The sequence below is a fragment of the Procambarus clarkii genome, chromosome 18, assembly GCF_040958095.1.
Source record: "Procambarus clarkii isolate CNS0578487 chromosome 18, FALCON_Pclarkii_2.0, whole genome shotgun sequence".
Classification (NCBI taxonomy): Eukaryota; Metazoa; Arthropoda; class Malacostraca; order Decapoda; family Cambaridae; genus Procambarus; species Procambarus clarkii.
In genome coordinates, this window is record NC_091167.1 from 40,125,215 (window position 1) to 40,149,354 (window position 24,140).

General features: G+C 41.8%; 1 protein-coding gene and 1 long non-coding RNA gene across 2 annotated transcripts in view; one reads left to right on the forward strand and one right to left on the reverse strand.

Annotated features, from left to right (window-relative positions):
* The window catches only part of LOC138365874 (uncharacterized), a 471,205-nt gene that overhangs the window by 411,111 nt on the left and 35,954 nt on the right, over positions 1-24,140 (reverse strand). The window lies entirely within an intron of this gene.
* Positions 627-21,326, forward strand: LOC123754428 (zinc finger protein 271). The gene is given in 6 exon segments (XM_045736831.2): positions 627-778; positions 3,467-3,518; positions 9,245-9,651; positions 10,203-10,313; positions 10,315-10,452; positions 12,093-21,326. Coding segments are annotated over 5 exon segments (2,292 nt in total). The 5' UTR covers positions 627-778; positions 3,467-3,511; the 3' UTR covers positions 13,722-21,326.

Sequence of the window (24,140 nt, forward strand, 5' to 3'; positions counted from 1 at the left end):
TTCGCGCGGAAATGTAGTTTGAGCCGTGAAGTAGTGCGATAATTTGACATATAATAAAATATTTATGCTAGGCTATAGAGACTTAAATCTCATGAAATTTATTTTAAGGTAATTTAAATTACATCACGATGCTCATGAAGTGTATGAGAATATAAAATTTGTTAATTATATTGATTTATTTCGTGAATGGTGGTTGGGTGTTCTCAGGCCGCCCGCAGCAGCCAAAGCGCGTTGCCAAGTGTACAAATCAATACACAATTACCAAATTTTACTGGAATATATTAATAACCTCATCATAAGCTTTATACACATTAGGTTAAATTTTGCAGATATTTATTTATTATGCTTACTATTTTGCTGTATATCAATAACATATATTGTGTCTCCTTAATGCGTACAAGAAGTAAAAAAAATGTTCATCTGGCAGGGCGTCATACATGTAATGAGCATCTGGAATGGAAATAAAAACTGCTAAAAAAATTTAATTATTCTATACAATTTTAAGAAATAAATGTTATTTTAGGAAACTAAAATTATTTCAAGCTTTTCAGATAGAATAGCTATTTAATTGTGGTGAAAAGTATTAGCCCCAACACTTATCTTGACCCATATCTCAGGCAGTTTTGTTTACATCGTGTGTATACGACCTTGTCGCATGGAAGTGTAGTCATATTCTTGTCGGAGTGTACCCTGGTCACCTGGTGACCATGACCACCTGGTGACCCTAGCTACCTGGTTACCAGGTTAATGTCATCGCCCCGAGTCCCACCGGACGCAGGTAGTTCATACTAGTGGTGGTGCAGGTGGATATTAATGAGGAGAGGTACCCTGGCAGCAGGGAAGTATAAGGAGGTCCCCCCCCCCCTTGTGTTCCTGGGGACTGTGTGTCCCCACCTTGTTTACCTTGGGGACTGTGTCCCCACCTTGTGTACGTGGGAACTGTGTGTTCCCACCTTGTGTACGTGGGAACAGTGTGTTTCCCACCTTGTGTACGTGGGAACAGTGTGTTCCCACCTTGTGTACGTGGGAACAGTGTGTCCCCACCTTGTGTACGTGGGGACTGTGTGTCCCCCCACCTTGTGTACGTGGGGACTGTGTGTCCCCCCACCTTGTGTACGTGGGGACTGTGTGTCCCCCCACCTTTGTGTACGTGGGGACTGTGTGTCCCCCCACCTTGTGTACGTGGGGACTGTGTGTCCCCCCCACCTTGTGTACGTGGGGACTGTGTGTCCCCCCACCTTGTGTACGTGGGGACTGTGTGTCCCCCCACCTTGTGTACGTGGGGACTGTGTGTCCCCCCACCTTGTGTACGTGGGGACTGTGTGTCCCCCCACCTTGTGTACGTGGGGACTGTGTCCCCCCACCTTGTGTACGTGGGGACTGTGTGTCCCCCCACCTTGTGTACGTGGGGACTGTGTGTCCCCCCACCTTGTGTACGTGGGGACTGTGTGTCCCCCCACCTTGTGTACGTGGGGACTGTGTGTCCCCCCACCTTGTGTACGTGGGGACTGTGTGTCCCCCCACCTTGTGTACGTGGGGACTGTGTGTCCCCCCACCTTGTGTACGTGGGGACTGTGTGTCCCCCCACCTTGTGTACGTGGGGACTGTGTGTCCCCCCACCTTGTGTATCTGGGGACTGTGTGTCCCCCCACCTTGTGTATCTGGGGACTGTGTGTCCCCACCTTGTATATCTGGGGGACTGTAATTACCTAAGTGTAGTTACAGGATGAGAGCTACGCTCGTGGTGTCCCGTCTTCCCAGCACTCTGTCATATAACGCTTTGAAACTACTGACGGTTTTGGCCTCCACCACCTTCTCGCCTAACTTGTTCCAACCGTCTACCACTCTGTTTACAAAAGTGAATTTTCTTGTATTTCTCCGGCAGCTTTGTTTCATTAGTTTAAATCTATGACCTCTTGTTCTTGAAGTTCCGGGTCTCAGGAATTCTTCCCTATAAATTTTATCGATTCCTGTTACTATTTTGAACGTAGTGATCATATCGCCTCTTTTTCTTCTATAATAGAAGAAAGGTGCCCACCACAAGGTGGGCCATTGTGTGGCCCACCTTGTGTTCCTGGGGACTGTGTGGCCCACCTTGTGTATCTGGGGATTGTGTGGCCCGGCCCACCTTGTGTATCTGGGGACTGTGTGGCCCGGCCCACCTTGTGTATCTGGGGACTGTAATTACCTAAGTAATAAACCTAAGTGTAGTTAAAGGATGAGAACTATGCTCATGGTGTCCAGTCTTTCCAGTACTTCTTATCATAACGCTTTGAAACTACAGATGGTTTTGGCCTCCACCTTCTCACCTGTTCCTTCTAGTCTGTTCCTTCTCACCCTCGTCTGTCTGTCAGATAATGTTTCATCCTTGTCAGAAGCCCCTTTCTGTACCTGAGGGACTGTACTCGTCTAGTTGTACTTGACTATTTGTGCCAGCAGGACCGAGCATTGACTCATGGATCCCGCCTTTCTATCCATTGGTTGTTTATAGTAGTGACTTGTCTTATTTCCCTATCATATCTAGTTTTAAAATTATGAAGAGAGTTTGCTTCCACAACCTGTTCCTTAAGTTCATTCCATTTTTCCACTACTCTCATGCTAAAAGAAAACTAACTAGCATCCTGTGACTCGTCTGACTTTCTAGCTTCTACCCATGTCCCCTTGTTCTGTTAGTATTCAATGTGAACATTTTGTCTATTTCCATTCTGTCAATCTTAAGTATTTTATATGCTTCTATCAAAAACACTCCTCACCCTCCTTTTTGCTAGTGTCGTCAGGTTTAGTTCCTCCAGTCTCTTCATACCCCCCCATCCCACGTAACTGGGATGAGCCTCGTTGCAAACTACTAAACCTTTTCCAGTTTCCTTATGTGCTTCTTCAGGTGGGGACTCCATGATGGGGCAGCATACTCTAATACTGGTCTCACTTAGGCAGTGTAAAGTGCTCTAAATACCTTTTTACTGAGGTTTCTGAATGATCTAACTTTTGCCAGTGTAGAGTATGCTGCTGTCATTATCCTATTTACATGTGCCTCAGGAGTTGGATTACACTCCCAGGTGTACCTCACAGCTGTTCCTCTCAGCTGTTCCTCATGGGTGTACCTCGCAGCTGGATCTCCCGAATGTACCTCACGGCTGTTCCTCCTAGGTTTACTGTACTTCACAGCTGGTTCTCCCAGGTGTGCCTCACGGTTATTCCTGTCAGGTGTTCCTCCTGTGTGTATCTCTTGGGGTACTCTGGAGACAGGACAGCACAAAACAATTAATGCAAAATAACATGCATGTATGAAAAATGCTTTTATATTAAAGTGAGATAAACATCAAAAAATTATATAGAGAACATTATACAGTAGTTTATTATTTAATAAGTGATTTTTCTTACTAGATATATATTGTAATCTATGTATTCTTACTATGTATATATTGTTGTTTAGTTGTGTAATCTTATGTGACTTTTGTCTTGTCAGATGGAGTGCAGGAGAACAGAGTGATTTGTTGGAAAGGGCTCCATCATGGCTGGTAAGTTAACAGCAGGAAAGCTAATGCTAATACACTATTGTATGCTTAAATTTGTTCTTATTTAATTGTGACTAAAAGACTTTTAATCACAAAGATGATATTTATTCAAAATAATTTGCCCTCTCTGATTTGTGTATAGTACCTGTATACTTTTTTCTAAATGGAGGATTTAGCAGTACAGTATCCTTTTTTTAGCTGGCTAAATATTTGTATATTTTATTTACCACCTCCAGAAGCAAAATTAATACCAACCATAGAATTTAGTTTCAAATATTAGTACTGAATTGCCAAATGACTATGAAGACCCTGCAAGGACAAATACTGTACAGTTTGGCAGACCAACATTTTTAACTATGTAAAAGGGATTTTTTCAATATTACTCAACAGGTCATACTAGGGTAATACAGGGACCATCTCGGTTTACGAATTTAATCCATTCCTGGAGACAGTTCGTAATTCGATAATTCATAAACCGAAGCAAATTTCCCCATAAGAAATAATTGGAAATGAATTACGGTAATCTGTTCCTGACTCCCAAAAAACTTCACTTCAAAGTAAATTTTATATCTAATTCACCCAAATCTTCACTACAAAATTATGTTCAAGTTATTACTTACCTATGCTTGACTCCTGTTGGCATATGGAAGATTGGTGAGGAGGGGGTTTGGAGGAGAGGTGTTACTGTTTGGAAGGAGAGTCCCCTTCCTATAACATCAGGCAGTGAAGACTTCTCTGGAATGCACTCTCTGGCACATTTTGCCTGCATTCCACTAGGACCTGGTTGTGGCTCACTGCTTGATTTTCTTGCAAGAAAACGTTCCATTGAAGATTGTTTTTCCTTTCTATGCAACACTTGTCTGTAGTAAGGCATCACATTGTCATTGAAAAGGTAATGCAACGGCCTACTACAGCTTTCTCTGGGTGAGTCGTTTCAACAAAAGTTTGCATTTCTTCCCACAGCCTACACCACTTCCTAATTGTTGAGGAAGAGACATTCTCTACTGCCTCATCCTCCCCCGAAGAAATATTCTCGGCTGCCTCTTGTTGCTGCTCCTTTTGAAGGGCTTGGAGTTCCTCGGTGGTCAGTTCTTCATTGTGTTCTTCCACCAACTCCTCCGCATCAGCACCATCCAATTCAAAGCCCATTTTCCGGCCCATAGTAACAATTTCCTCAACAATAGGCACTTCATTTACAGGCTCAACCCTTCAAAGTCTAGTTCTGACACACATTCAGACCACAATTTTCTCCAGCCAGAGATCAGGGTTCTTCGAGTCACTTCTTGCCAGGCTTTCTCAACGAGTTTTAAAGCACTACAAATGTTAAGATGGTATTTGCGGAATTCTTTGAGGGTGAGGTTTGTGGCATCAGTCACTTCAAAATATTTCAGGGAAAGTGCCCTTTCATAAAGATTCTTAAAATTCGCTATGATTTTCTGGTCCGTAAGCTGAATTAGAGGAGTGGTGTTAGGAGGAAGGAACTTTATTGTGACAAAATTAACCCTTGTGTTGCTAAGGGCCATTGTCACCCACAGGTGCATAACAAAAAAAAAAAATTCTTCTAAACTTGTTAATTTGTGTTCCCTGATCACGGGAAAAATAATAAAAAAATCGAAAGTGGCATATTTTGCCCGCTATAGCGCGGGGAAGACGCAAAAAAGAGGTGCTGACTCAGCATGCGTCCGAGGCAGCCTGTTCAGCCCCAGCTGTCAGGCAGGAGTAGCCACAAGGAGATAATTACCTAATTATTTCAATGTCTCTGATTGATTTTTCTTCATTTTTTTGCTGTAATATTATTCAATAGTGTGCAGTGTGATATATTTATATAATAAAATGTGTGAATCATCTCTGTACTCAAAATTATGGTGTGCATATTATTGATTCAATTATTCTGTTCATAAAACAATAAACAAATACTTTGTTGGTTATTACACTATATACACAGGTTATATATGTATCTACATGTTTTGTTCACCATAACGAACCACTAAGTTGATGTTGCAAGTCAAAAAGCGGCGAGGTGTGGCCACCACATCTGCCAGTCAGCCTCTCGCTGCCACTCTCTCCCACTCTCTCCCTCAACTCCCTCAATGACTCCTCACTCGCCCACATCCTCCTCTACCATACTGTTTTTGCTTTTATTCACTATATACAGGCTTTATATATAAGTTTCTACATATTCTGTTCACCATAACTGTTCAACTAAGCTGGTATAGTGCCCAAAGAGCATAGAGCCACCCCTACCAACATGGACAAATCATGCAGATGTCACCGCCCCTCCCTCACCAAAAAAGGCTTCTACCCCACACTCCTTTTGCTGTTATTACATTATATATACACGTTATATATAAGTATCTACATTTGTGTTCACCATAACAAACCACTAAGTTGGTATGCTTAGTGGCAGTGGCAGCCTGCCACTGGCTGGCACTCCCTCCCTCCCTCACCTTACCTGACTCTCCACCATTCTCCTCCCACCATACTGTTTTTGCTTTTATTCAGCATATACTTACATATATAAGTATCTGCATGTTTTGTTCACCATAGCGAACAACTAAGCTGGTATAGTGAGTCCAGACAATAAAAGGTAGTCATACAGAGTCAGCAGACAATGCTACCTCTCTCCCACCAAGAATACTCCTCCCACTACAGCGCTAATTATCGCAACAGTCCTGCTATTATCAGAATCCTGGTCATTTTTATCACAGTCAGGGGTCTTATGTAATACTGTACTATCATCGCTAAATAATAGCATGTACAGTACATATATATTATGGCATTTTTAGGCGATGCTGTGGTCACAAGCTGAACAGCAGTGCTGTGATCTCATTCTGTACTTAATTGTGCTTGCGGGGGTCGAGCTCTGGCTCTTTGGTCCCGCATGTGTGCGTCAACCTTGGTGGCTCACTCAGTACTGAGGACCTCACACTCGGGAATGTGGCCCACGATTTTTTTTTAAATTGCGTCTGTTAACAAGAGCCCTGATGAAGGCGAGGTGAACCCCATGTATCTGCGGGTCGTTTAAATCTTGCTTAGTACTCCAACACGTCATCTGACATGATGCGCACTTTTGGGCAAATTACTCAACACGTCATGTGACGTGTTGCGCAGTTTAATGGTTAAATTTGTCCTACAATGCATCTTCCATGCCTGGAGGATGAGCAGGAGCATTGTCGAGAAGAAGCAGGGCCTTGAGTGTCAAACTTTTCTCCTGCAGATTATTTTTGTATGGCAGGGACACTCCACCTCATTCACCCACTCTGTAAAAAATATCCTAGTCACTCATGACTTACTATTAGCCCTTCACATCGCACACACATTTGGCTCTTTTCTGCACACTATTTTTTTGAAACCCTTGGATTTTCAGAATGAGACACAAACAAGGGTTTAATTTTCAAATCGCCACTCGCATTTCCACACAGCACAAGAGTAAACCTATCTTTCATAGATTTGTGTCCGGGCAATGATTTCTCCTTCTGGGTAATTTATGTCCTCTTAGGCAATCTTTTCCAGAACAGTCCTGTCTCATCACAATTAAACACTTGTTGCGGTAGGTATCCCTCAGCCTCTACAAAATCTTTAAATTCTTCAATAAATCTTTCAGCCGCTAGTTTGTCTGAGCTGGGCGGCGTCCCCATGCCTCACAACACTATGAATACCACTTCTTTTTCTAAATTTTTTAAACCATCCCCTGCTTGCCTTAAAGTCTTTCGTATCTGCACTCGTTCCAGGGGTTTTCTTTACAAGGTTTTCGTGCAATACACTGGCGTTCTCACAAATGATGGCCTCTGAAATGCTACCACCTGCTAACTCCTTGTTGTGTATCCAAATTAATAACAACTTTTCCACATCCTCAAGTATTTGTGTTCTTTGTTTTGTGATTGTTGATATGCCTTTTGCCACTTTAGTATTCAGAATGTTCTTTTTCTTGGCAAGTAAAATGCATGTCGTTGACATGGATTTGTTGTACTGCCTAACTAGTTCAACAACATGAGTACCAGTTTCATGCTTACGAATGATCTCTTGTTTTTCCTCTATGGTCATTCTCGCATGTGATTTCTTGCCTTGAACCTTACCACTGGCTTTCTTGGGACCCATGGCAAGATATATAACAACAACTTTTATGCTCAAATAGCCAAAAATCTGAAAAAAAAACTGTAAATCCTTGTGAAGAATACAGGCGGGATAATCACTGGACACGAGGCACTGGTAAACTGAGGCACAATCGCCGTGCCACCACGTGCTAGGTCAAGCCGTATGCGTATCAAGAAACTTGTATCCCGATTAAAATTTTCCGAACAAATCGGGCTTGTAACCCGAAAAGTTCGTAAACAGGGGCGTTTGTAACCGAGGTACCACTGTACTATTAACGTCCTACGTTAATAGAATGCTTACAGAAGGACTGCCCTAAACACACGCAGCTCAAAGTGAAGATTAGACCAAGTTCATGCAACAAGTGACGCTTATAGACACATGCACATGAAGCAAATACTAAAGGTTAGAAATGACACAAGCAAATGGCCTCAAAAACCAGTCCAAAAAATGGCCTACACTTAGCTTGAAAAGAAGTGAGACTCTCCATAGCTGGAAAATTGAGAAATGTATGTATACTCGGACGTCACTGACAGGATGTATACTCCTGAATGTACTGTATGTATACTCGGACATCAACTAGGGGGGTTTGAGCTAGTTTTGAGCAAATCATTTGGGCCTGAGTAAATTGTTTGCAGAACTGTATGGTTGTTTCTTTGAATCTTGCAGCTTTTTGTATTGCTTTGCTTACATTCTGAATGTTTCTCGGTGAAGGTCATTGTAATAATCCTCTTTTTCCTGTGCCTTTGTGAGGGGGAGAGGGGGGGGGGCAGGTTCTGGCTCTGGTGCCTGGTAGGCTACAATACTGGACTCCTATGACTGATGTGACTCTGTAGAGGAGAGCCATCTCGAATGAGATAGCTTCAGGGAACCACCTTACCAGAAAGAGGCACTTCATTACATTCAATTCTGGGTTCATGGTATCTGCATTTTTTTCTTGTTGAGTTGACATCATTTAATTATAAGTACTTTCTATTTTGGTATTTTTGCTGGTATATGTTCACTTAATTTGAAGGATTTTCCAGGAGCCTAATGTGACTGGAAAGGTACTGATCGCTTTTTAATTCTGCGTACTTCAATTGCACCTGTGCTGTCAGGAAATGCTCATCTTCCAAGTCCACCTTTCTGACTATAGGGCCTTAAACTATGTTGGTCATTGAATAAATCCACAAGGGCCATGATGAGGGTTCAAACCTATGTCCAGTGATCTCAGACATGACTTAGTCAATTGTGCCACGACAAGGTAAAAGAATTGCAATCGGGAGTGCTACTGCCCTCACATGGATCCCGCAGTCCTCTCCGAGACACAAACCGGGGTTTTACACAATATCCCCCCATGCACTTATGGGGGAATCGCTCATTGCCCTGCCCTCACTCATGCCCCCCATGAGTGAGGGCAGTAGCACTCCCAGTTGTAATTAAACTCATTGTAAAATGAGTTTAATTGCAACTCATTACAGTTGCATAGTGATTTTAATAACTAATTATAGTTATAAAATGAGTTTAATAGTCTAAACTCATTATATTCCTATCATTTACAGTATTCATTACATTCTCTTTACTCTTTATAGTACCTAGTAAACATTGCACCCCCCTGTAATGCAACTCTATGTTTATAATTATATCTTTATTTCCAGGTGAAGGGACCCATCTGGCAGTCTTTGAGCTGGGCACAGCTCCTCCACTGAACCTGTGCACATCGGTGCTGGAAGATTCACGGGGAATAATGCAGATGGATCTGAATGGTAAAAGCAACAATGATACCATTGTCCAACAAGGAGGAATGGGTCAGGTTACTGCTGAAGAGATGACCCATGTGACTATTGCAGATGGACTGATGGAACATGATGTGGATGGCACAATGGTGCAGATTGTGGATGGTACTGTGGCACACATTGTGAATAATGGGATGGGGCAGATAGTTTGTGATGGCATCAGTCAAATAGTGGAGCAGGATATAGCGGAGGTGGGTGGAGGAGCTCTGGCACAGATAACCAATGGAGCTACTAACCTCATCAAGAAGGAAGAGGAGCTAGAAAATGAAGTAAGTCTTGAAATTTCTTTTGTCATCTTTGTTTTTTATTTTTCTCTACCGCAGCCCTGTCCATTTGGTTTATATCTTCACCTCTTATACATTTGTACCCGGCAGAGAGTGTAGTGAGTTATTGGACACACTCTGATGGTATTGGCTTGACATATTTTTGCATTGGTCTTGATGCCCCATTGCAAACCAACTGATTCCTTTATTTGCCCTCCGTAGACAGGGTTGGCAATCTGTTCTACTGCTTAAGTGTTGTGGAATCTTACCAACAGGCTTTGTCTGTAAAGTATTTTCAAGATACAAGAGTACTATCAACTCTTCTTTTGTACTCCTCTAACAGTTCTTTCTTGCCCAACATTTTATTTTATCTCTTGGATCATATGTGAAATATAATCACTCTTTCACTTCTTAATCGTATCTTGCATAGCTCCAGCGTGTGAACAGACAAACCTCCAATTATCCGTTTCGCTGCTCTTGTTTAGTGATACAGTTGTAAGTGGATTTTATAACTCCTAAAGTAATTTTATATCCTTTATTATATTAATCTATCACAGGCTGAAGAAGATGGACTTGATGTTGATCCAGAAGGTACCCTAATAGATGAAGATGATGATGATGATGACGTCCCTGTAAAACAGGAGAGAGGAAGAAAAGTCAAAGGGAGAAAGAAAAGAAAAGCGTCGCCTGACCTTCACACCCAGGAAGTTAAACAAAGTATATCAGTGTGAATATTGTCCTGCCAGATTTGCCAGAGATACTCAACTCAAATATCACTCGAAAGTGCACATTGATGACCAGACAGAGGTGAGTTTGACAGGGTTATGTATGTCAGGCAACATTTTGTTTAATTTAGGAGCCTCGTAAGTACGAGGCATGTTTTCTCACATGTTTTCTGTGGGGAAGCCCTGTAGGTTCCAGGGAGCCTCCGAGGCTCTGCAACATGCACAGTATGTGCTTGTTACAACAACTATAAATATTATTTACATCATTGCTAATACATGTAAATCAGTTACATATAAGCATTTTAGATTAAGCTTTAAAAATAAACCAAAATATAGAACAGTGTATTCTGTACTTACACTTCCTGATTGGTGATTCTTATACCAAATTATAGGTTCGAGGCCAACTATCTTTTATGTCCTTTCTTTGGGTCTAATGAGTAGTTGGTCAGATTAATTTACCCGTAATTAATAATATTTATTAATAAATTAAATCACAAAGTTGGATACTTGAGAGAGCTGTCATTTAGTGATGCCCCATTACTTTCAGATCATATCTTGGGTTTTGTGCACTGAATGCATAGAAAATGTGTAAGCATAATGGGTCACTGACTAGGAATCTAGTCCTGACCAAACTAAGGAGAGCAAAGAGAACATGAGAACAATAAAACTGACTAACACTGTCAGTAACCAAGAATGTATCTCCTCAGAATAATAATATCCAGCAGTCATTTAAGATATTATTATCTTCACTGCACCTAATTAGGCTGCCACCTTGTATAGATATACGTGTACTCAACATAGACCACTGGACATCAGAAACTTTCTTCACTCGCTCATGTCTCGACAGCAAGTGGTGATTTTGTCCAAATTGCAAGCTAAGTCGCTAATGCAAAAGATAGGTAGTCCCCACTGGTCACTTTGGGTCACATGACATATAAAGCATCATATCATTTGATAACATGAGAGCAGTGCCAGGAACCATTTTGTTTAACCTAGCATATTACATAAAATGCATATATTATCTAATTTCACATAATATAAAATTATGTATCCTATTTAATTTAAATGTTCCCTAGTAGTCCTCCTACATCCTGGTTATGAATAAATCCAACTCGGAAAGAAGGCAGAGTAGTGTTAGAATAGACTGCTTTATCACAACAATTGTGCCACGAAGTCTAGTACTGCACTTGTCTTTAAAATCTCACTGCAAACGTTAATTATTTGTATTTCCATATAGTACTGCTTAGTTTCTAGCGGGCAGGATATCTTTGCATTTGCTTTTGGCAAATGTTGGGCTCATTGGTCCATCATCACTTGAACCAATTTCCACTTCATTGATATGGTTGGGGAGTGGAGGGGAGGGGGGCACTTAGCTTTTAATGGAGGAAATGTATAGTAGATTGGGTGCCTAGTCCAAACTCCTCTTGCTGTATTGTAGGGGGATGCAGTGTGGTGTGTAGCATCACCACACCCAATTGCTTATTATTTAGACTGTGGAAATTGGTAGAAAGATTATTACACCACCCATCTTTTTTCTTAAATTCATAGTACTGTATACTGTAATGAAACCAGTAAAATTCCTAATGCAAGTAAAGTTTGTATGCATGGTATAGACTATATTTCAAATTTGCAATTAAATAAACAAACTTTTGATTATTACTCTTTGCTTTTATTGTTTGTTATCTGCAATTTTGTTATATTTACTACTATCTTAATTTACAGAAATTTGAATGTGACCAGTGTCATGTTGTCTTCTCCCGGATGAATAAACTAATGAAGCACCGCCAGCGTGCTCATCAGGAAGCTCTCTCGTGTAATCAGTGTAATTCCCAGTTCACACACATAAACAGCTACAGATTGCACATGCGTCTTCATAGTGGAGAAAAACCGTATGAGTGTAATGAATGTGGAGCCAGGTTTGTTCAGAGTAGTCATCTAAATATTCATAAACGTTCACATACTGGTGAAAAGCCATATCAGTGTGATGTATGTAAACAGTCTTTCAAACAAATATCACATCTTAGAACTCATGAACGAATTCATACACAAATGAAACCATATACTTGTCCTATGTGTGGAGCTGCTTTCATACAAAAAAGTAGTTTGAACCGCCATAGTAGGATTCATACTGGTGAGAAACCCTATGTGTGTGTAATATGCCAAGCAGCATTTTGCGTTAAGAATAATCTTACTCGCCACATGATAACTCATACTGGTGAGCAGCCATACAAATGTGATCTTTGTCCAGCTTCCTTTGGTCAAGCTATAGACTTAAAGAGACACAAGATAGCTCATACTGGGGTGAAGCCATTTCAGTGTGAATTATGTGAAGCTTCATTTAGCCGTAAGAATAACTTGAAGTGGCATGTATATAGTCACACAGGTGAAACGCCTTTTAAGTGTGATGAAGATAAGTGCATGGCAGAGTATACTCGTCCACGAGATCTTAAGAAACACAAATTAAGCCATGGCCCTGCTAAACCACATGTATGCGAGACTTGTAATCAACACTTTCCTCAGTCTAGTGGTCTTAAACGGCACATGATGACTCATACAGGTGAAAAGCCTTTTGTGTGTGAAAAATGCTTTGCTACATTTGTTGACAAAAGTGCTCTGAAAAGACATATGTATAAACATGTTGGTGTGAAGCCTTTTGCTTGCAAGAGGTGTGACACAACATTCCGCGAGTTTCGTAGCCTTAAAAGACACTGCTTACAAGTTCACGGGGAAGAACCCGATAATAGACAAGCCCACATGCAGCTGCAGCCACATCTTCTGCAACAACATATACAACAGCAGCCTCAACAGCAGCATCAGATCACAACAATACCTGCAGGAACCATTATCACCACTCAAGATACATCACATCTTAATCAGTATGCACAAGCAGCTCCACAGCAAAATCCCCAGCAGATGGCCCAGGTGCCAACATTAATGCTTTCTGGTGGACCAGGGCAGCCTGCTCGTGCTGCAAGGCCAGCCAACAATTGTCAGAATCACACTGCTCATGTTCTTACATTTGGAGGTAATAATCAGTGGCAGTCCTGGTGCTTCTGTGAGACTCCAGCCATTCCTGAAGCTGCTCAGCAAGTGATGGTGGCTACTACTACTACCTCTGTCAGTCTGCCTGTAACCACCCATCAGCAACAGGTTCAGCAAGCACAGCAGCCACCACCTCCACCACCACAGCAGCAACAGCAGCAACAACAGCAGCAGCAGCAACAAGCGGCACCATTTACAATGTCTGTAAAAGCTCCCACAATGCCAACTCATATACAGCTACAGTTTCCTTTTGGAGACACTCAGCCTGCTACTAGCCACACTCAGTGGGTAACTAACTGGGGGAAGTAAAAATATTTGTAGCTTTGTATTGTTGAATACAGGTATTTTATTTGTATAGAGTTTCATGAAGGAAACCCCAAGTAATGGAAATAAATAAATTATATATATATATATATATATATATATATATATATATATATATATATATATATATATATATATATATATATATATATAATATATATTATATATAAATAAAATATTGCACTGAATTAATTTTCATTGATTTGCCAATTCTTTAGTATGAATACATTATTAAAATTATTCAAAATTATGTTTTTGGAATATTTAACTTCACGACCATACAAAAATGATATAATAAAACTAATTGTACAATCTATATCTATAAAAGTGGGTGCTTGTCTGTGCAATAGTCGAGACTAGACGCTTGGGGCTAGCCTGATAGAACTTTGCATAGTGATTTGTGATTGTATAGGGAGTGTCATAGGGTAATTGGGGCTGACCTCTGTGTCCCGTCTTAACCCCCTGCACTGTGCACTTGATTTCATGTAACAACTTTATGGTGTGGGGGTTAATTAATTATTAACATTAACTGTAAATATGTAAAAACATGAAAAATGTCAGAATATTGCTAACTCAACAATTTTCATTTCAATTCATAAAGCGCAAAAACTTAAAAGGAAAACATTAAAACACTGCTAAATTCAATAATTTTTTGCACTAACCCGTAAAGTGCTTTAACCACCTTGCTGCGCCGAGTTTATTGTGAAATTCCCCCTGTGCGCATGAAATAAAGTGTTCCCAAAAAATTCTTTTTTCTTCGTAAAATGATAAATTCCCTTCCCTGAACATGTCTATGTAAAAATAAATACCAAATTCCACTTACTTTGGCAGTGGGGACATGGACAAGGTTCGCTGTGACGTCATCAGGGCCTGGTCGCCCGTGCATGAAACGCCCAGACACGGTCGTGCGGGCCATTCAAGTACCGGGTGTTGCCACAAATATATTTTCAAATATTTGTTCTATGTATTTCCAATGTGTTTTTTTTTTTGTTTTTTATTGTATATGATGCATATTTGGGTCCTTTACAATATGTATACAGTAGAACGTTCATAATGTTCCATGGATCTGTGATACATGTGTCAGTAATGTGTCCACGATAAATGTTTATTGTTGCTATATTACTTGTTAAAAATTCACTAAAATTACAATATGTACAGTTTCACACACTATTTACACAGTAACACATTGTATTACACACTCAGTACTTCGGAAGTGAGTAATAGTCAACAAAGTGGTCCATGGTGAACAGCGCGACTTCACTCTCGTTGCACCAGGTACAGATAAAATTTTGCTTCCTGTTTCTTCATTCTGTGTGCTTGCAAATAACGCACTCATGTACACCCTTGGCTTTAGTACGTGTAGGTTGTATGTAGCCAAGCTTGTAAAGCATAAGGTAGCATTGAAAAGATTATAGGAAAAGATTAATTTGTAAGGTAGTCTTGAAAAGATCGCTTTGTATGATCCCACACAGGAAGAGATTCAGTTTGCCCCAAAGAGTGTCCGTCAGTCAGGAAGAGATTCAAGTATTCTTGAAAATATCTATGGAAAACACCACCATGGAAGCCGCTAACACTGTTCATCTATTCTACTTGTATCGGATGCATCATCACTGAACACAGAAAACGATTTATCTATGTATCATCTAAATAAATTGGAGATAGCATAGGATTGCAAGGGGTGACGCTCAGAGTTACAACTGGATACACTCGCTGTATCGTCCTCATAGGTGCTGTATCACTTGCATCCGACCTTTGTGTTAGGTCCTTATTGCACCTAGCTTCATCAATATTATGACCCTTATGTTCTTCAAACAATAAGGTTTGAATTTCACCTACAGAGCATTATCTTTTAACACCGCGTCGGACAGGTGTTTGGGAGCCAGAGGTGCATGCGCCACCCATGGTTGCTCATTCAGTACTAACCCAGCCAGCAGCCCTAGGGCATTCTGGGAATTTTTTCCAAGATGGCTGCTTCTCACTGGAGGTCATAAGAGTCCATTTCGTACACAACCAACCTCGTACACATTAGAATGGGTACGGAAAAATAAAAAAAAAAAGAGTTTTCTCGGTTGGGGCAGTTTCCCGCCAACCGAGAATACTCGGCTGACGCAGTTAAGTGGTTAAGGCACTATGCACACAGCAAGGATTAAAATGGATCAATTCTAATTTGAAATCTCGGCAACCAATAAAGTCTGAAATAGAGTTTTGATTTCTAGAGTTCGTCAAAAGATTTTCAGCTGTTATTAATATGCCAACTTACACACAACGTAACCACAACATTTTCTGAGGTAGCCCCTTGATGGCTCCCTAATGCTGTCTAGCAGAGATGGCTTCAAACTTTTGGGTAACATCAGTCAAAGGAGTTCTGTTTGACCTACCAGGGACCAGAGCCAGAACCTGCTCCCCATCATCCCCCTCAGAGGTACAAATAGTGAGTGACAATCTACTACCTCACTGGGAAAGCATCCAGAAAGTTGGAAAGCATTACAGACAATTACAAGGATCACATAAAATGAAGCCTTAAAATTGCCAAACAAATTTGCAAAAGATTCTAATTAAACAATTGGTTTACTCAAACTCATTAATACAGATAGCCTCCACCAGCCTGTCCAGGCCCCGTCCCAGAGCTGGCTTCCTTCAGTCTGTTCTGATGCTGATGTGTTTTTATCAACAACTTTTAGTTCCTTGGGTCATCAATTTTTGTAGCAGAGCCCTTACACTTTCAGTTAAGTGCCAGCCATCTTACTGACTTCACACTGGGGGGGCAATTTGCTAGTGTTTCATTCATTTATTTTAGTGTTTGCTTCATGTGCATGTTTTATATCTGGCTTTGTTGTGTCGGCTTGGCTTCTTTAGTGCTCAGAGCTGCATGTGCTCAGGGTTTTCTTCCCAGGATGCTCATTAGTGCTGCCCCTGCACTGATAGTTGCTTCTGTGGTGTGGTTGGGAGTTGGCCCCCGAGTAGCCAGGCCACCAGAGTGAAGTGCCTCGCCTTGGGCTGTTCATGAGTATGTACATTATTTTACTCCTCTGTTTGGGCCCTTGGGTGCAGGGCATTCTAATCGGTTGTGCTTGGGGTGCACTAATGTTTATACAGCATGCCACCCCCAGCCACATAGGGGATGGGGGTGGCCCCATCCACTTCATCAGCAGAGGCAGTCTGGTCTCACTGGGGTTTTGGAGTTTTTGTCTTTACAACTGCCAGTCAACTTCCAACCAGCTGGAAGGGACCAACAAAGGTCCCTTCTTGGATCTTGGTTCCTTCTGTTGACGGTCCCTTGCTTCAGGAGAATTTTTCTTGTCCTCCCTTCCATGGATGAGTATGATTAATTTGCAAGGGTGTGAACACAAAAAATAAAAACAAATTGTGTACTAACCTTTTTGGATCACCCTAAAATGTATATACAGTGGTACTTTCATTTACAAATTTAACCTGTTACCAGAGACGGGTCGGAACTTGAAACAAATTTTCCCATAAGAAATAATGTTGAATTAATCCGTTCCACATTCCCAAAAATATTGACTTAAAATATATTTCATACATAATACACACACATATTTTGTACTATAGTACTGTATGTACAAGTTATAGTTATCCTCTTCCATTATAACATCAGGCAGTGATGACTTCTCTGGGGTACTTTCTCTCCTACGTTTTGCAGGCATACCACTAGGACCTGGTTGTGGCTCACTGCTTACTTGTCTTACTAAGAATCTGTCTAAAGACACTTGTTTTCCTTGCATTTTAACTCTTGTCTGTAGTGAGACATCACTTTGTCATTTAATAGGTCAATTTCGGTAGTTGTATTTTTACTGGTAGTGGAAAAATTTTTAGGGGTGAAAACATCAAATGTGAAAAATATACTGTATATATATTTTTTGGACCATCCTAAGGTCCAGTCTGGAATCATGCTCGGGAATGATGATCCTTTTAGTGCCTTGGTGGCCAGCTCAGCCTTGGTTTCTGGCTCCTCTAGCCCGGTGTCTGAACATGGGCATTTTTCCATGGCTGTGCATCTATTGGCAAATCAGCCAATAGATGCATTTGCCAATGCATCTGAGAGGTGAAACAACCACACCTCTCAGGTGGGTTTCCTGCCTATTTCAATGTCCCTGGACCTGGTAGGGCCTGTGTTTCATTGGGTCGGCAGTTGCAGCCAGTTGTCTCGACTTCGCATTGAGGAGTGAGGACTAACCACCTCCCAGGTAAGTCCCTGTGTTTTTCCTTGTCTTTGGGTAGTTAGCTCCGGGGAGCCGATGGGGCTCCCCCTAGAAAACCAGCATTTAATATAATGAAATGCCATTCTCTGGGTGAGACTTGGAGGTTCCCCCGCATCCCTCCGGTTGGCAGTGTTTTTGCGTGTTTTTTACATCCAGCTTTAATAACTGCCGGTTGGATCGCCGGCGCGAGGGTCTGGGGCTCCCCCTTCCCCTTCTAAGGGAGGGCAGGGTTTGCAGACAGCGGCACGGCAATGTGATGACATCATGCTCGTTTACTACTTTCCGTTTGGGGAGTTCTGTCCACTTGTTCACCTTTCAGTAGTAATATTTTTACCAGAATAAAAGTTTGGTTTTTGAGGCGCCTATCTTTCTGGGTGCCAGACCCAGTCAATGGCAGACATAGAATGCTCCCAACCACACGGGGGTTTCTATAGGCCATTGCTGAGGGGGGCCTCTCTGAGGGGGCCGGGTTCTGGTTCGTGGTCCCCGGTAGGCAAGAACTCCAGGCACTTTGACTGATGCCAGAAAGCTAATAGATACACATCAGCCTGGATAGCTTCGGGGAGCCTCCGGGTCTTACCCAGAAAATGGCATTTCATTTTATTCAACGCTGGTTTTTTTGTAGGCTCTTGCCTCTAGATGCAAGGTGGGGGAGTTTCATGCTCATGTGCCGAGGCATGGATTCTGCTTCTTTGACCCTAGTGGTCATTTTGTTCATCAATGGCCTTTTTCCTTCTTTTCTGGTGAAGAATTAATAGGGGGTCCTTTTGTGATTGATGCTTTAGTGTCCAATGCTATGATGTCTGGCCTGTTGGTTTGGTAGCTTCACTACACACTATCACTGTGACCATCTTCATAAGACTTCCTCACTGTTATCTTCATAACAGTTTTCCTCACTGTTACCATCTATATATCAGTCTTCCTTGCTTTTACCATCTTGATTTCCCAGGCACTTTACTGTCACCATTTACATTGCACACTACCATAATGCTACAGCATGGTTCTCTTGATTCTGGGGGGGCTCCCAACATGTATTAATGTTGAAAATAATATGCTGGGTGGATCTTAGTGAGGATGGACTCTGGTATTTAGTATGACTGGAATTTGGTATCATTAACCATATTATGTAAATGGGGTTGGGGCATGAGGATCAACCCCAACTCACCCATGACCATTTCCCAACAACCATCAGTCACCCTGCAAAGTTTGGTGAGAGAGATCACAAGTAATTTGGCATCCAACCTCAGACAGACCTCCTTTTTTTAGATATGGATTCAGAATCATTGGCGAACATTTTTGTATCAAAAATATAAATTTCATACCATTTGTTTTTGTGCACAAATTAAAAATGATTATGAACATCAATTTATTTATATTTCATTATATTATTTTATTTTATATGAAAAAAAGGTATAATGTGTGGTTTTATTACAGATTTTTGTGAGGCTTATAGTCACTAGCACAACGATAATGATTTGGGCAAGTCGTAAAGTTAAGAAAGAGGTTAAGGTTTACATGGAGAATTTAGTGATTTGTAAATTGCAAGGCAAACACTCAATGTTAAAGAAATGAAACCACTGTAGTACCTGAGGTACAGAAAGATGATTTAAAGTAATTTGTATTAACATTAATTATAGATGGGTAGTGATGACTACAGTATATAACATTAATAATATTGGATCAACATGATAATGAGAAATGATATTAATGGAGCAGTTATATTTATAGATTCTGTAGTAACATACAATACTGCGAGCCAGCTGACACAGCCAGGACTTGTTCAGATTAATTAGGACATATCTCAGGGCTAGGCATGGTGACAGGTTGAGCCAAGGAATCCTAATAGATATAACAAAATTTATTTTACTGAACAATTTTGACTGAAATAGAGGGTTGAGTGTAATGAACAGCCTCTTTCTGAGTGGCTTCTTGGTAGCTCCCTATTCCCACCCTGTCTTCCATTTTCTATGTGGGAATTGGATTGGAAGTGGCTGCTCAATAGTGATGAGGCCAGATGTCTGGGACCCTGTATGACCTGGGGCTGCCAAGGGAGTTAGAGTAGGTGTAGTTTGTGATTTCTAACAATTCGGTTGTTTGACTTTTCCAATATTTCTCTTGGCGATGTAGGTTGTTTTGCGACACTTTTTGACTTTGTAGGCAGTTCGCTCCAGTGATGGGTAGAGCTTTCTTTCATTCCCACATGCTTTCCTGCTCTTATGAGGGAGGCAGTATATTGACATTTGCTCCTGGAGTCTTAAGAAATGTGCTAGAGCCTGATGATTGGGGTGGCCCTGAGGTTCCAGAGTAGTAAGCGAAAGGAACTACTAAAGGGCTAGAAAGCTAGAAACAATTATTAGAATAATCCTCATTCAGTAATTATTGAAATTAAATTGTGACTTCTGCACAGAACCAGTGACGGTTTTATGGCATTGGACTGTGTAATAGAATAGTGGAGGTTCAATAAGCTCCACTCACTTGTGACATGAGATATTTAATTGTTTTTTCCATGTCACAATGACTTAGAAATAATGGTTAATAAAACAGTTTGAAAATGATTGTATTATGTGATGCACTGAGGCATCAGTGGAAGCTGAAAGTAGCAAACAACATGTCAAGGCATTATTAGAAGGCATTCCAGTGACTTACATAGGAACAAAACCACTCAAAGGACCCCATACAAACCTTATGATTTATTAAATCTCTCTTTACTAATGGAATTTTGCTTAAATTAAAGGTTTCCTGCATATGTAAGCATTAATGTTCTCAGAGGATAGTGCACAGTTAGCTCATTATATACTATACTCATTAAATACTATAGTATTGTGGACACTAGAAGACACTTGTTTGCTAAGTAAATATTGCATGTAGAAGGCAGAAATGTGTATGTGTGTATTAAGTTAAAATAAGGGTATAATAAGGTAAACATTTTGAGGAAGCTGGCATTTTGAAGAGAGAATGTGCAGATGTGGTGTATTATTTGTGTGTGATGAAACATTTAGATGTTGCCATCATAATGTGTAGTGGGAGTGACATGTCCAATAGTAAAGTACTGTTGAAATATAATATGATTGGATATATGGTGCACTCACCACTTAAGCATTTCAGAAATATGTTTTGTGATATATTTAATATAGTGATCATTTTTTTTAAATGACCAGATAGCTAACATGTCATTCCATAGTGTTTTATCAACTGATTTTGTATTTTTTTGTATACCTTAAATTTGTTTACTGTGAACAAGTAACTTATATACTGTGTATATATTTTAGATGAACGCAGTGCATAATTTGAATACTGTATGCAAAGCTATTGTTAGGAGTATGCATTCTTATATTAGCGTGCCAAAGTCATTTTAAAACTACAAGACTAACTTGTTTTATAATAACCTACTGATAGTTTTGTGTAATATTCCAGTGTAAATAATTTGACCCAGTATAAGATCTTCTTGAACTACTGAATATTTATACATGCCATGTCACTGCTTCAAATGTCAATTTTTATACAGATTACTATTTTATCTTTTAGAGTGTGACCATTGCTAATGTAATGTGTGTAGTCATAAAAACACTACTTCACAGGTTCATTAATTTTCTCAGCATGAGTGCAAGAAATGAATGCACATCAAATGTGTGTCTTGTACGCACTTCAGGGATTGTATTGTTGAAGAAGTTAAAAATACATTGTGTTTGGTCCCCTCACTATAAATATTGACTGTCCATCCTATGGAATTGGGCTTGGTTCAAATATATAAATGGAGAGGTCATGGAAGAGCGTAAGGCATTGGGGCTTTAGATAATGTATACCTTTAGTACATTTTATAAATTATTTTCTCACTTATTTGAAAAATTTTCTGGGGAGAGCCCCTACGGCTCCCCGGAGCTTATCCAGGCTGATATGCATATATTCGACTTTGGCATTAGTCAGTGTGAATGAAGTTCTTAGGCCTACTGGAGATCACAAGCCAGATCCTGGCCTCCCCTCAGAGAGACACGAGGAGCAGAGGTCTACAGAAATGTACACGCGATTTGGAGCATTCTATGTCTGCCATCGACCGGGTCAGGAACCCAGGCACCTGAGTCCCCCCCCCTCGCTTTGTGTGGGTTTGAGGGTTGCTCTGTCCTCTTGTCTCAGGGTGACTCATTGTTTTTGCCTCCGTCACGCTGCCTGCTGGGTCGGTGACACCTTCGACCCAGAGTCCTGCAGAGAGCCACAGCAGGTCTCTGCTGTGCCATCTTCTTTTCTGGTGAAGAATGAGACGGCTGCTTTCCAGAGGGGTCCTTGGGTTGTTGCAAGTTTTGTTGCTTGTTTGTGACTCAGTTTACTCAGTCCACTGATTATTATACTTGGGTATAATGTTGCACGTTAGCGCGTTGCAACAACCTAAACCTATGTTGCTTGCTTTCCTCGGAAGCCCTGAGATTGTCCTGTTTTGGTTATAGGGACCCAGGCTTGGGGGTGTTGGCCTTGGTTTAGTCTGCACCTACTCGTCGTTTCCCTGCTGTGGTTTAGTTTGGTCCTTCCCCCCTGCATCCAGCTCCGAAACGTCTGTGACTTTCGGGGTCAGGGGCAGGATTTAGATGGTCTTGAGACTCGGGCAGTCTCGGGGGATGCCCCTTCCGGGGTAGCGACGGAGGCCATTCGAGTCGGTTCTCCCTGCTGAAGTGTTTGTGTCCGACCAGTGGGCCCCCCCTTCCTTCCGGCTTCTACGGCTGCGCTGGCCTTTTCTTTTGAGGCTGAGGCTTTTGGGGACGACTCGGGCCCAGGGTCCTGAAGTGGTGGTTCCCGGGGCTGGGGAAGGGTTGGCTTGGGGGCCTTGGGCCCCGTTGGACCCCGCCTGGGTTTTTCTACCCTCTGAATGGGGCTTATTGTTACAAGGAATGGGATTTTTTTACCCCTCCCCTCCCCTCTTTGTACGAGTTGGATTTGGTGTCTGCCCCTCCCCGGGTTTGGCATTCCGCACCTCATGTGGTGCAGGATGCCTTTGCGGCTTACCTCCTGCATAACCCGGATTAGGCCTCCATTATGGATCCATCTTTGTTCAGGTTTGGGTCTACATTTCCCCACTGCATTTGTTATGAGGTTCTGGAGTCATCCTGGCTGGTGGACTGTCCTGTGTTTTCATTGGAGACTTGGTAGCTAGCCCAGCCTTGGTTTCAGGCGCTGCTTGCTCAGTGTCCAAACCCAGGGGTTTTCCTGCAGCTCCGCCTCTTTCAGATGATCGGTCTGGTCTGTTACGTGGCTGGTTCGATCTTCTCCTCGAGTCTTCGCGTCAGGTATTTTTGAATTGGGTCTATCACCATCTGTATGGTGATCAGGCAGTATGAAGTTTCTTTTTGTCTCTTCATAGGTTTACTTCACTTTCGGTTCGGGTGATCTTGTTCTTTCTCTCATGGCTGTTTCAGGACCATCATCTTATGCCAAATACTGTCGCCTCGTATCGTGCAGCGCTGGCGGGGCCGCTGGAACTTGCTTTCATCATCGGTTAGTTCTTCGCCATTTCGCAAGCTGTCTCGGGCGTTGTTTCACCTCCGGCCTGCTCATGTGTCACCTGAGCCGTCCTGATCTTTGGACAGGGTTCTCTCTCATCTCTCTTCTCCTTGGCTTGTTGTGGCCCCTTCGGTTCAGGATTCTCTCTCTAAGGCTCTTTTTCCTGTTGGAATTGGCTTCTGGGTTTCGGGTTGGGGAGTTTCATGCCCTCATCTGGTGCAGGGGTTTCTGCTCGTTTGTTCCTGGTGATAGGTTTGTTCAGTTGCAGCCATCTCCTTCTTTTCTGGTGAAGAATGAGACGGCTGCTTTTCGGAGAGGTCCTTGGGTTGTTGATGCTTGGTTGGTCAGCCTGGGGGTGCATCATGTGTTGTATCCCGGTTGTGGGCTCTTCGCCGTTATTTGCAAGTCACGGCCTCTGTGGCCTTGGATACACTTTGGGTTGATCCCGTTTCCCTTCTTCCCTGTTCCAGGGTTTGGGTCTCCCAGGTCGTTCGCATGGTTATTCGGTCCAGCTAGCCTGCGGTCTATACCCATGCCCACGATGTTCGTAAATTTACCCAGAGCCTCCCCGCCAACCCTCCTTCCTTCCGGTTGGCGGTTTTTTGAGTGTTTTTGATATCCAGCCTCAGAACTGAGGTCTTGGGTGGCTTGTGCAAGGGGTCTAGGGCTCCTCCTTCTCCCTCCCTGGGAGGGGGAA